Source organism: Diuraphis noxia, unplaced genomic scaffold, assembly GCF_037042655.1.
Source record: "Diuraphis noxia isolate RWA-SAM2 unplaced genomic scaffold, SU_Dnox_SAM2 contig0003, whole genome shotgun sequence".
In the NCBI taxonomy this organism is placed as follows: Eukaryota; Metazoa; Arthropoda; class Insecta; order Hemiptera; family Aphididae; genus Diuraphis; species Diuraphis noxia.
The window spans coordinates 9651232-9665832 of record NW_028301713.1 but is presented as its reverse complement, the minus strand read 5'-3'; the positions used below and the strand labels follow the sequence as shown (position 1 = coordinate 9665832).

Genomic DNA, 14601 nt, shown 5'->3' with positions numbered 1-14601 from the left:
TAGTTATGTTGTGTTTGATAACTTTTCTTGGATGGATTGAATTATTTCGTTTTTGGGGTAAGGATTTTCGAGGGCTAGGAGTGCACTAAGAGAGTCACTAATTATAAGTATTTCTTCAGACGCTAAGGTCGTCGCGTGTGAGATTGCATTTTGTATGGCTTGACTTTCAGCGGAAAAAATGCTGGTTTCGTGAGGAGATTTGAACATTGAAGTTTTGTTATTTTCTATGAATGCGAAACCGGTTCCATTTGGGGATTTTGAGGCGTCCGTAAAGATTTTTATGTGGTGAGGGTATTTTCCTTCTATTATTTCTGAAAAGTTATTTATTATAATTGAGTTTGAGGAGATTTTTTTGTCAAATTCGAGTAGTTGGGTATTGGGCTTAATATTCCACATCCACGGAGGGGAAGACGGGAAGGTAATTCTGTTAAATATAATTGGTTTGAACTTCATTATATCTGCTATGTTCTTATACGGGTCATCGATAGTGAGAGGTATGTTTGGACTGTTATGTATATTCAGAGGTCTTCTGGTTGGAACTTGAGTTTTGTTATTTGAGAATTTAGTTACAAATTTTAGTGTTTCTTTAATCCTTCTAAATTCAAGTGGGAGTTCTCCAGCGTTGCACATAATACTTGCAGTTGGGCTTGTGCGGAAGGCACCTGTGGCTAGTCTAATGCCTTGATTGTGTACAGGATTTAGTGTATTGAGAATTTTGCTTCTGGCCGTATTATAAATGACTGCACCGTATTCCATTTTTGCTAGTATAATTACTTTATATATAGTAATGAGGCTATTTTTATTATTCGTTTGTAGTTATAAAATTATGATATTAAACTCAATTTAACGTTTTATTTAAACGCTTGAAAAAACACAATATAACGAAAATGCGTGTAGTTTGAAAATATTTAAAATTAAAATGATTTAAAAGATACAATTTTGTTGCTAAAGACAAAAAAAAATAATACGATTAAAAAGTAATTTGTTCCACCAAATAAATTTATTATAAATATTATTATAATAATTTACATAATAACTAAAAGTCTTTTTAATTACACATAATAATCTTAAGGTCAATCACATCATAATATAACATTTTCTGATATAAATATTATAACTATACATTTAAAAAACGTGAAAGGTATATTATATCAATGCAACTATATTCAGTATTGACAATAATTATTATTAATTCCACTTACACTAAATACAGACACTATACCTACATAATATTTTAATAAAGTAGCGTGTATGCATACAATATCGAGTATGTACAACGACAGATATTGAATAAAATGAAGTTAATTGAATTTTAAATAAATTACGGTATAAATATTTTCATGAAATTATACAACTTTACGAATAGTAAAATACATCGTGATGAGACACAAAACAAATTTCACGACAATTAGGTGAAAAATATACCCAACATATACATTCTACAAATATGTTTGTTATGTACAGTTATAATATTTCCGTTTAGGACGACCGAGGTTTGAATTACCTACACGAATAGTAGGAACAGTTCGTATACTACTAACATCAGTAATGCCACCAATAAGGACATCAACGTGTAGTGAATCATATACAATCTGAAAACACAAATTATTGCAACATAATCATAAATAATAATAATAGTCTGCAAATACTCGCGGTAAAAAAAAACAAATAACGACCGATTGGCTGTCAGACACTGTGTAATATTATTGTACTCACTTTTTATTTCGTTTTATCGCTTCCGGTATCGTGTCTATTGAATCTTTCACGATGTACAGTCGAATGCCCAACACGTGGTTTTTGAAATACTCGTTCCAATCTAATTTGGTCATGTCGAACCTAAATAGGGACTGGTCCAGTTTTGACATCTTTTTCATCAGCGATGTCGTGTTGTTGTCGTGGAACATCCACGACTGTAGGGCGAAGTACGCTATGACTTCGGAAAATTTGTGCATTTTCTTGTATGCGTCCATTAATCTGTGAAAATTGAAAATCACTTGTAGGCAATATACGAGAGTCAATATAAAACGATGATAGGTCGTTGAGCAGAAGCGCGTTATTTTGGGTCATAATATATTATAGCGTTATATTTATATTTTTTGTCATTGTGTACTTACTGTGGCTTTTTTCCCATCAACTTGGCCAGGGAATCGATGAAGAATGCGGGTAAGATGTGGAGAAGAAAACATAAGATTGTATATTCGTATTTATTTTTGGAAAGCCTCAACATAATTGGCCAAATCTATATGTATAAAAAGATAAAATAAACGATGATTTTCGTTTGGTTATAGGTATAAACTCCGTCCAATAAAATATGATGATAACCATTTTTGACAAAATATTATGTTAGGTATGATTTATGTAAAAACGTCTTCGGAGCACTCACCGCTTTTATGGAGGGCGATTGGAGTCCATATTTTTTGTTGTAGATTGAAAATTCTTTCCATGTTAAAGGGTTGGAGCTTGAAGAAACCACATTGTAAATTGGTGGCACGTACTGTTCCTCATTCAAACCGTCTGCTTCAACTTCATGATTGGAATTTTTATGCTGTTTCCTAAAACGTTTAGTAATGTATGTTTTAATCTATCATTACGGCATTACACGATTATGCTCAAAACATCCAAAATGTAAATCTACAATATAATATTAATTATTACTGAATTACTCGTAAGGTATTAGTGTAATATCACAACTTCGCAGCAACTAAACCTACACGTGATGTATTTATAAAACCATAAGCTGCAACTATTATTTATTTACAATTATCGAATAAGTGCAAACCATTAAACCGATATGTGTGTATATCGTCTCGGTGGTTATAAAAAAAATTACTTATCGCGTGAATAAATCGCTTTATTATTGAAATAATAATAATAATATTTGGAGCTAGGTTGAAAATCAATACAACTTTATGAACTTAATGGACTTAACTCTACTATCAACTTGCGTGCTTATAGCACTGTGAAAATCCGTCAAAATTTCAATAATTTAATAACTTTACCGACTGTTGTATACGAACAACATAATAATATGTACCTAACATGTAACCGAGAAGGCCCCTAATCATAGATGCAAATAGGAGGAAGATTTAGAGGCTATATCACCTCCAATTTCAAAATTAGCACCATCAAATAATGTTCATGTTTATGTAACAAAAACTTCTTCCTACAAAAAAAAAAAAATAAAACTAAAATGAGAAAATATTTAGCTTAACACCCTTAGTTTTTTTTTTTATTGAAATTGCTCCTAAATAATAGATAGAATAGATTTTTCCACTGATTTTTTTAGACATCATCATCCACATGGAGCCAACCAAACAGGCCGTTATCGACTTAGTCGATATATTTAGAGGAATATTATAGTCGTTCACAAAAATAATTAACCATATTATACCATAAGCGATTAATTAGGTGTTTAATCTATTAAACATGCTTTTATGCGTTATATACAAAGTAAAGTATTTATTAGCGGAGAAAAAATACAACTTTTAATGGAAAGAATAATATTATTTTCCTGTGTGTAATTATATTATAAATAGATAGTGGCCGAACATCATCTGCAGCAAATACTTATAACATTTTTAAAGTATCTATCTTACTTTTTAAAAAGTTTGGCCTAACCTTAGAGGGGACCCGGGAGGAGAATCAGTCGTCGGCAGGGGTGAATATTTTAATTTCTTATAAATTATTGTATAATAACAAGACTTTTAGGTAGGTAGCCGATTTTTTTGCCACAGGAATGAGAAGTAATAAGAAAATATCATATCCCCGTATATGTGTAGGACGTGTAGGTATACTTGTTATGTAAAATCGTTATTCACCATTTGTTGTGGATATCCCAGGCGGAGGCCAAAACGGCGTTGCTGACGTAATCTCCTGGCACGAGGTTGGCGTTTAGGTCGGCATCGGCGATCATGCACCTCATAAGTCCAATTCCGGTGGCCGCTACGACTCCTGTCGGTCCGTAAATGTTGTTGATCCATCCGGGAACTGGTTCTTTGTCAGTAGCGATGACTACGATTCAAATAAAATATATAAAACACATATTATTTCTTCACAATAATGTCCACTATGATATTGTCAGTATTACAACCAGAAACGTCTTAGTGGGGGGAGGCGAAAGGTCCATAATATACCTATATTTTTATTTTCAACATGTATAGTATTATATTGCTTTACTGTTGTTATTATTATGGTTGTAGTTAACAATATTTAATAATAAATACAGAATGGAGTTTATCATTTAATAAAAGTACTAGAATACGGTTCAAAGGGCTACAGATTGTGGTTGCGCCACTTCAATGTAATATCATATAGGATCAACGGCGTATTTATATAATATGCATTATACTCACTAATAGATGGCCTTACCACTCCGATGGGTAACCCTTTACCGTATGTTGCAATTTCGCCTTCAGCAATTGCTTTTGTCATCGCATATGTGTTTGGCCACTCTTTCAGCACTCTACACCAACAAAAAAAGACGTGGTAAAATAGTTGTTTTCGTTTATTTCAAAAACAAAATTTTCCATCCGTCAATGAATTTTACTCATAAAGTGCGACCAATCTTAAAGTTTTGAACAATAAAGAAATCAATAAATTGTAATCGATTAACTTTTAACTCTTTCATGGTTTATTTTTTCGTACCATTAGTATACATATACAAGTTAATTTCAATTAATTCTTGGTATTTGTTCTATCTATTAACCACGAGCATAGATCATAAAAGGGCACTATACTTACGAAGGAGTAATTCTGCTGATGTAGTCATCGTCAAGACAGTTCACGAGCTGAAACAAATTGTCTCCAGATATTGGTGGCTTGTAGAATACTTCATCCACGACTTTTCTCCCGGCGCAATTCGAATAAGCTGTTGAAATATGAACGAAAGCCTATAAGCAAAAACAGTTATCATAAGTAAAACGAAAATAAATAAAAATAAATAACCATTTAATATTTCGTTAGTATTGCATTATTTAATTACCTATTATTATTATTATTATTATTAATTGTATTATAAATTCATTTACTAAAAAATATATATATATATATATATTACAGAACGAGTGCATACCAATTACCAACGCATCAGATACCTACCTTTAAGTGTTTCATTCCTTGGCTCATTTTCAGCATATCCTGCAAGGCGACTATATTGATGTTAACTGCTTTTCTTAAATGCTCGTCAAATCTTACTGTAGCGGCGGAGTGTATAACAATATTAACCTTTTTTTTTTTTTTTTTTTAAAAAGGTGTTATTATCAGACAAAAATCTAACGGTTATTATAAAAATTATTACTGAATGTTATTATTACTTCATTTTTCAACATGGTCCTGTATTTCTCTTCTATTCCTAAACTAGGTAAACAACAATCACCGATTACTGCTGTGATCTTTTCCAAATAGTTGGGTTGTTCTTTTTTTATTAATTCGAATACCTGAAATCATAAATCGAACACCTCACGTTTTACTTAATTGAATGTATGATAAAAAATGTATAAACGGTGTTTATTTAATTTTATTATTGATTTTTATTACTCTTTGACACTTTGACTACTTGGCCGTGGTTTCTTATATTGATACCTTAGTGATTTTACGTTGATTGTATAATGTATATTATATTCACTTTTGATAAATCGTTAAAGCACTGATTTTAAAAACGATTGGAAAGATAAAACTAATAACACATAAATGAACGATAGTGCGCAGAATATTTCCATGATTAGATGAAAAAATATATACTAATTATATCATGTATGCAGATACGAATGCGGAAGTTAAAAGAAAAATGTATAGTCTAATATTTTTCATATTAAATATTTGAGTTTTACAGAATACACTCAATATAATTTTACTAAATAATTGTATTACTAGAATAAAAAGATTTTATCTAAATTTATATTTTTTAAATAAATAAGAAATAAACATGAAAATGGATATATTATATATTTAAATTTCCCAGTGTTAATTGTCTTTTTTAGAGGTCGAACGCTTTTTTCTTTATATTTTTGTCATTCAAATAGCATGTGTTTTGCTATTCGTTTTATATGTTTTTATTTTGCACTCGTTATTTATAAATATTATTGTTCTTTCCATGTCGTTTTTGTACACACATTTGATTAAAAGAAACAACATAAATATGGCTAGTCAAAATCCATTTGCAAGTATTATTTATTTTGTGTTCACAATGTTTAAAAATTAGTAAGTTCATAAGTTTAATTCAAATTGTGGTGGTACTTTTTCTGGTAATTTACGTTTTATAAAGAATTATACAAGCAAATATTTTAATTTAATATTTATGTTTATAATTCCGATTCAGTAATACTAGAGAATCAAATTTACTAAAAATTATAATATATTCAATGATACCTATATATGTTGTAAGTATAAAATATTTAATGTAACATAATTTAATCGTAAAATTATACATTCAAATCCAATGATAATTTATTATCTTTACATGATAACAGTTGAATTTGTAAAACTATTATCTAAATAAATAAATAAATAAATATTTACTCACTGGATCATTGAAGAGTTCTTTAAACCTATCTTCTGTAGTTTTTCCTTTTTTCTCTCTGATCAAAACATAAACTTGTTTAACTCCGGAACAAGTTCTAAAACAAGAAATAAAACAATTTTTTTCGTTAATTTATTGTTGTATAATATACTTTGTTTTAACGGATTATTACATTTGGAGCCATTGAGCTAAAATTTAAGTGTTCTTAATTTAGTTAAAATGTCAAAAAAGTGATTTTTTAAACACATATTTAATTATTTTTATGTTTCAATATTAGAATTTTCGATAAAAAAATATTATATTATTATAAACATTAGAGGCATTATATTGCATTTTGCAAATTCTATAAAGCAAAAATGTATGATGGAATGTCATTAAGCCGTAGTAATATACCTATACTAATTTTAATAAGTTCCCAATTAATTTTTAAATGCTAATGTGTTATAAATCGCTATACTTATACATAAAATAAAACACGGTTTGATTCTGTCAATATAATTGTAGAGTATAGATATTTTCTTTTATAAAATAATTTTTTGAATGACCTTGGTATATCAAATCATAATACTATATTACGCGTAGTCAAATAAGAATTAATTCTCAAATTCGAATTCAAAATTTATATAAAAAAATAAGATAAAAAACCAAGCCAATTTGCGTAGACTTAGACTTATTATGTATTCTGCGTATACGCCTGCACAGTACATTATATTGTATGTTCTTTGTTTGCCGTGTTTTGTTATTAATCATAAATTACAGTAAACTGTGTAATGTGTATGCAGCTATAAGTACTCAAGTATTCCGATGTCGTGATAAACTATTATAATATACGAACATGGAAATGTATTTAAATTCGGAACAAACAATCTTGAATATGAATTTTAATTTATAATACCATAGAATTGTAGAGTTGATACTAGATACTATATACCTAGGTAAAATTATTTTCGTCTACCATTTATGTAATAAATAATTTTTAACAAACTTATATGCTGTGTGCTGTAGGTACGTCATTGATGCACTATCAAGTATAGCATAAATAGAGTTCTACAAAGTAGTTTCCAATTTCAACGTTTGCTGTGTATAACACTATATTTTCACGTAATAATGTTATTAATAATGACCATACAATTTTAGCCAAATATCAACAAAATTAAAATCGTAGCTAATTATCAATATTATGGTATGGGTATGATCATTATGATCATTCCACATAAAATGCGTTAATTCTTGCGGAGATACTTTTGAAGTTTATTTGGCATTGACATATTTCATCGGATTTACTATAATAGTATAATCGTACAACCAATCAATAGTCAACATATCGAATATTGAGGCATGTGACGTTTTACATATAAATAATTAAAATTAAGTAACGTTTAAAATATTTCCTAGTAATTAATTTTAATCTAAACCATGGCAAGAAAGTCTTAGCTTTTAGTTTTAAAACTCTGTCACCTAAAATATCGAGAAACTATTAAAGTTTAAAATCGAATAGTTGAGTTGAATTTATTAAGCTTACGCGTAATAATTATTATTTATGTATTACTATACATAGTACAGTCATATCACATTGTGTCTATGAATATATTTCATAAATATTGTGTTGTGAACTTACAAAATATGCACGTCATCAACAAAACACAATTTAAATGCGATTAAACAATAGCCTATCATGTAATATAATATATAGAAGTGTTGTAATGAATAGAGTTGTTACCTGATTAGTTTTTCCAGTATTAATTTACCCACAAATCCAGTGGCGCCAGTCAAAAAAACCGTCATACCATTGTAAAAAGATTGAATTTCCGAGAAATCATGAGTTGTGCTCTGGCTGTTCGAGTCGAACTTATCCATGACTTCGATATCGGCAGGCATCCTGAAACGTCAAGACAATAAGAATTGTGAAAAAAATTTTACGGGTTACCAACAATGAACAATATTGTTGTTGTTGTAGTGACTTGTGAATTATATTAAGGTGCATATAATATTATCCTTGGTTATATAAGTTGCCTAATACCGGTAACTGTGCACGACTTTCCACTGATCAAATACTTACGTTCTTAATACTATAGGTTAATTAATGGAGTGCAGAGGGAAATAATGAAAAATTACCATCGCGTCCTTAATGTAATACGAAATACAGATAAACAGTATAAGGTATACGATAAAACTAATATTATAGACAAACAAAAGTTGAAGAACTTAAATAGCAATAAAAATAGTAAAAATTACAATGAAATAATTTAAATATAATAGTGTAGGAAACGTTGACAACTGTAGTTTTAATAAATCAAATAATAAATGATTGGACTTCGTTGACCAGTTTTATCATCTGCTACAAAGGATTATTTTTCAAATAACGTGTAGGATAAATAGGAATGAAAAAGAATGAAAATTACATAGTTCAAAGAATGGCAAAATTTGACATTATCTTATAATACCGGAGCATCTAATAACACTGGAATGAATAATTTCTGACAAAGATACTTGATTAATACCTTTCTATCAGTTAAATATTTTAAGTCGAATGAACTGACAGTAAAGTAGAGTAAGCGTTCAATTATTATTATTTATTACTCAAACAAAATATGTTGAAATATACCCTTATAATAATATGCATGTATAAAATGTCAGTATTTCTTCAAATAAAATGATTTCACATGACGATAATATAATATAAATATAATAAATTGTAATAATCAAACCGAGCTGACGAATAAATATTGATACTATAAATTCGTAGGAAAATTCGATATTTGTATATATACATTTTTATTAATCAACTAACCTTGTAATATTATTATTATTACTGATGATTGAGCGACCGCATCTTAATGAATCTAGAAAGGGGATTAAGATTTTTAAGATGAAAAATATAACACGTAACACAACAAAGGATTGGTTTCGAAAACAATATAATTTTTGTTGATATAATTTCTATCATACTATGTGTAGGTAGTTATCACTTATTTTGTTGTTTTTCTGATATATACATTCTTTGAATATTGTCTTTTTGGCTTAATGTTTATATAGGTGTGTTATCGCGAATACATTTTGTTCTTATAAATATTACTTTTTTTTTATACATATTATTTAAAATATTCTTCCAATAATGTAGCTGCTAATGCAAATTCCGGGCAATAGGCAATAGTATACAGCAATATTCCTAGCATTAATTATATCGAAACCTTGCAGCCCTATTTTAGCTTTTATATTACACGAATAGTGCGTTGGTAGAATCAAGGAAAAGGATTTAAAATTTTTATAGTAAAATAAAATATTATTTATTATTGCTAGCCGTCGACGACGCTGTACTATTTGTAGTAGGTATATCTATAATTTATATGTATATTTATCACAATACACTGACACGTAGGTATTTAAACTATAAGGTATTATAAAAATATTTATTTTTTAACTAAACACAAAATATATTATGATAGTTAAATTATTATGAACATATATTATTTGATAATATCATACATATTATATACAGAGATGTTATGTCGTAGGTAAATAATAGAAAGATATAAATTTTAGCAGTACCTAGGTGTAATAGGTATAATCTAAATTTATTAGACACAACGATTTTAAGAAAAATTCTAATAAATTTTGGATTGTTTCTACTTTATCGAATTTTAATTTAATTTTATAATACTGTGATGATAGTTTACTTTTATATATGATTACGAAAAATATATCGAATAGAATTATTTACTTTCGCTGTTAAAACATTTCGTGATTTTGTTTTTCATAGGTTTTTTTTTATAATTTTAACTGGTACCCTATAATAATATTTTGTTATAGATAACTTTTGACGAAGCCGGTACCTATTCATAAATTTGCGCTTGAAAGTTTAATTACCAGATGTGTAAAATATCTGTAATACAAATTACAAATTCATCTTTCAAACGACAAAATGAATGTATAATAAGTAATGTGTATCAAGACCTTTGACCATGGAAAAATAATTTAATTTGTTTATCAACTGAGCGAGGTACTGAACTTGCTACTTAGTATGTTATAATTTCAAAATACAATGACTCATAGGTTTGAATTACCGATTCAGCGTCTGTCGTCGGACAGGCATGACCCCCTATGATAATGTTTTTCAGAATTTATAATATTTACGTAAAAATGCATGAATATAATTTATCGATTATTTTTTAGTAAATTTAACACGAATCAAATACTATTAATACGATTATTTTAACTATACCTAATGAAAAAAAAAACTATTTGAATTATATAGCGCACATTCAATTTTAGAAGAAAAACAACAACAGAGCATGTACCTATTAATCATCTTATTTATACATTCATTCGTATACGTTCGTGAGTCATATTAAATTATAATAAGTATAATAAGTACACGGATTCATATGTTTTTCAGACAACGAATTGTCAATCTATATATATATCAATTTATCAATTTATATTTTGGGCTCTAAAACTCTTTATTTGTCAAATTCGAGAAAGTAGATAAACCAAACAATAAATTAAAACGTTAAAAACGTATTTAATAGACTGAGATAAAACTGTTTTGAAAATGTTTGATTATGTTATTATTTTTGTATCAAACCAAATACCTGTTAAATCAAAAATTGTTGGAAATAAATATATTCGAATAAAAATGTCACGTTATAAATAATCAACTGCAGAAGTTTATTTAATTATCTTATTTATTTGTTGACATTAATTGAACTTATATTGTAATTATTTTATATAAAAAAATAAATAATTTAAATCATTAATTTTTATAATATGTAAGTAAGAAAGAATTAATATAGTAATTTAAACGAGTCTTATAAAAATATTGTACCCAATAACATATTTTTGACCAGCAATACTTATACTAAAAACGTATACCTATATAATAGTTTACCTACCTATATAGTTTAGATAAATCAATTATGTGTTGTACATACAATATAAATATCTACTTAAATCAATGAGTACATAATTATTTGTATAGATTTATATTTAATGAAACATTTCTAATGAATTGGAATTACAATTCTATAAAAAAAAATGTTATCGTACAAAATACATTAACGAATAATACTGAAATTTTCTAAAAAATTAAATTCCTATGGCTGTTCAAATCATTCCCTTAATAACAATCATCTTATTGATGAAGACATTTAAAATATGAAATACCTGTACAATCCTCTTTTATTATTGTGCTCGGGACTCTTTGGTTCACTGCGGAAATCCTCGTAATTTGCAATTTTACTGTTTGTTATATTATTATAATATTTAAAATACTGTTAAGTGTTTGCTTAGAAAAAAAAATCGTGAAAAAAATCTATCCAAGCAACAAACAATATAATAAAATATTTGAGTAAAAAAAAAAAAAACAAATAATCAAAACAGAAAATCGTTCAAAGTCGTGAGGTCTGCAGTCACCCGTGCACAGTCCGGTCGCTTTGATGGAACTGACTATGCGGTGGATCCGTATCAATACCACGCCGCCGATACACTTAAATACCATTTGACGGTCTAGGGCACGCGCGAAACAGGGGAAATTCCGCATGACACAGGTGAAGCGCACACGCTATACTCATACCCGAGAAATCACAAATTATACATGTTTTAATAACAGTAGAAGTACGACCGACATAATAACAGTTAACAGAAAAAAAGTCTCATCTCAATTTCGAAGAGCAACACACCAGTTTACATCTTTGAAACGAATCTATTCCCATTCCTATTCCGATAAATACAAAAAATCAGTAAAAATTATAATCACTATTTATTTTTATTTAAAAAACACTATGTGTACAAAAAAAACCTATTTGGAGGTGTAACAGGCACAACTACACTGAATGACAAAATTTATATAGGGAAAGGACCTGAAATAGTGTGAAACAAATTATTGTAAAGTCACATGGATCTTTAAAAGACATAAATTACTTCACTCACTAAAAAATTATTGTTGAACGGGTATAACTTAAATTTAATTTGAGCCTAATTTATGAAAATAAATAATAGTTATATTATATTTTTTTAATAATATATATATTGAATTTATTTTCCAAAACTTGAAATTGTCTCCGACAAGATATTTGAAAAGTATATAATTTTAAATCGGTATTAAGTCAATTCTAAGTTCTATAGTGAGCCACCCTGTTGCAAGCTCCAAACGACGATTGTTAAGCGAAAAAAAAATAATGAATATAATATATAATACTGAAAGGGTAAGAAGGTCTCTGCACATTTTAAACGAGAGTCAACTTCTGGGCAGGGGCGTCATTTGGAGGGTGGCAGGGTGTGCGGTTGCACCCCTTACTTTTAGAATGTTACAATTGGCCTGCGCCTTGCTGAAGCCTAAAATAATGCACGAGCCACGAATGCACAATTATTTATATGATTAAAATCAAATTGTAATAACCGGTCTATAATGTATGGAAATAATTGAACGCAGGATAATATACATATACTTGTGTATATCTATTTTTATATGGCCTGGTGAAATTTCAAAATGGCCTGCTTGAAACTTCGCACACCCGAAAGAAAACCTGAAATGACGCCCCTGCTTCTGGGACATTATTGGAAACTGGGTTAACAATCAGAAGATTAGGATGCCCTTGTGGAGACCATTTATAATGAATCTTGACTACTAACTATAAAGTCTATAATTATTTACTATAGGTACATTATGATATTGTTATAATCCATAAATATTACTCCCACGTGAGAATAAAAAGTGTTTACGGCATCAACAGTTGGGTTCATTTACCACGGATTCCTTGGCCCACCAACTTGCACCATTATAAGGAACTTGGTGCTGAATTCGAGGAAGAAGGTACAAAACCTAACCTAACTACGTTCATATGATAGCCAAATATCAAGGGCAAGCAGTTTCGACCCACTCATTCAACGTATCCCCTCCCGCTACTCACCGGACGTTATACGCATTTGTCCCAAGGCTGGGGTCAGCAACGTGTCTAAAAGTAAAAGAGCCGTTTAGACTCAAAGTAATTATTTTCGTTTTAATTTAACAATGTAAAATAATAATGTAGTTTATAGTATCATTTAATATAAGCTATTTTTCGATAATTTAATTCAAGATTTTGTTTTTACCTTAGAAAAAAAAACTTTTAGTATGATTTTATTTCATTATAATAATATATAGGTACTCGTAATATGTCTGTGTAAGAAAATTTCCAAAATTCAATCAAAACTCAACGCGTAAAAAACATGTATATATGATAACATAATTTTGTAATAATTTATAATACAAGAAATTTAATAAATTACCGATATTTTAATGCAGCAGGACTCCAATCGAATAACACTAACGGGGTGTGATGATGTGAAACGTCCAATCGACTGAAATCCACAATCTTCAATACTGCAGCTGGCGTCTGTTGTATCGAATAACTGCGAGTGTTCTAAAAAACAACTAGGAACCATTTTATATACGATATTATTTGCGATAGAATTTTGGTCGCCGAAGGAGCACAACATACAAAAATTTAATCATTTCGCATCATCTCATATTCGTTTGCGTGTATAGGAAGATAAAATAAATAAACGAATGAATGTGAACACGATCGCGATATTATACATAACTTCAATAAGGTCTTTTATAATTATTATTTATTACTTATCAGTAGTAATTGAGAAGGTGTGTGTATCTTACTGATCGCCCCCGGACATAAATACGACACTGCGTAAAGCGGACGTATCATTGACAGTTTTTTTTTTTAAATTTAAATGTATGTATTTTAAATCGTAATTTCATGAAATTATTGGTGTTTCCGTGAATTGTGTGATTATAATTATTTTATATTTATCGATATGATTCCTAAAAAAATGTAATCATTTTACTACAGTCATACTAATTGTTAAGTCAGTTTCAATTATTCATCTATTTAAAAAATAAATACATGTCCTAATATACATAAACCTAACCTTATACTTAAAAATGATTTTAATACTTTAATGTCATCTATTGTAGAGAGTTTTTTGAGACCAACATTTATTGAAATGAGTCGTTTTTTTTTTGTGTATTTTATTGCTTGAGTAAAGACAGTTTTCTTCAATTTTAATTGAATCCATTCCATATAATATGC

At 28.7% G+C, this 14601-nt stretch overlaps 1 protein-coding gene and 1 long non-coding RNA gene across 3 annotated transcripts; one reads left to right on the top strand and one right to left on the bottom strand.

The window, feature by feature from the left end:
• Positions 1 to 981: 981 nt before the first annotated feature.
• LOC107164153 (fatty acyl-CoA reductase wat-like) lies at positions 982 to 13900 on the bottom strand. Of its 2 annotated transcripts, none has more exons than XM_089222348.1 (12): positions 13784 to 13900; positions 8238 to 8396; positions 6521 to 6614; positions 5313 to 5435; positions 5098 to 5223; positions 4741 to 4889; positions 4353 to 4462; positions 3819 to 4011; positions 2384 to 2552; positions 2115 to 2239; positions 1717 to 1974; positions 982 to 1592 (listed from the first exon to the last, which is right to left on the bottom strand). In XM_089222348.1, exons 2-12 carry the CDS (start codon positions 8393 to 8395, stop codon positions 1505 to 1507), a joined length of 1593 nt encoding a protein of 530 aa, XP_089078474.1. In that variant the 5' UTR covers position 8396; positions 13784 to 13900; the 3' UTR covers positions 982 to 1504. The 2 variants fall into 2 exon arrangements, with proteins under 2 accessions (XP_089078474.1, XP_089078473.1); XM_089222347.1 differs by lacking the exon at positions 13784 to 13900 and adding an exon at positions 11681 to 11967.
• Positions 4843 to 5233, top strand: LOC149056683 (uncharacterized). Its single transcript, XR_016190765.1, has 2 exons — positions 4843 to 4957; positions 5059 to 5233. It is a non-coding gene; the product is annotated as an uncharacterized LOC149056683 (long non-coding RNA).
• Positions 13901 to 14601: the final 701 nt, after the last annotated feature.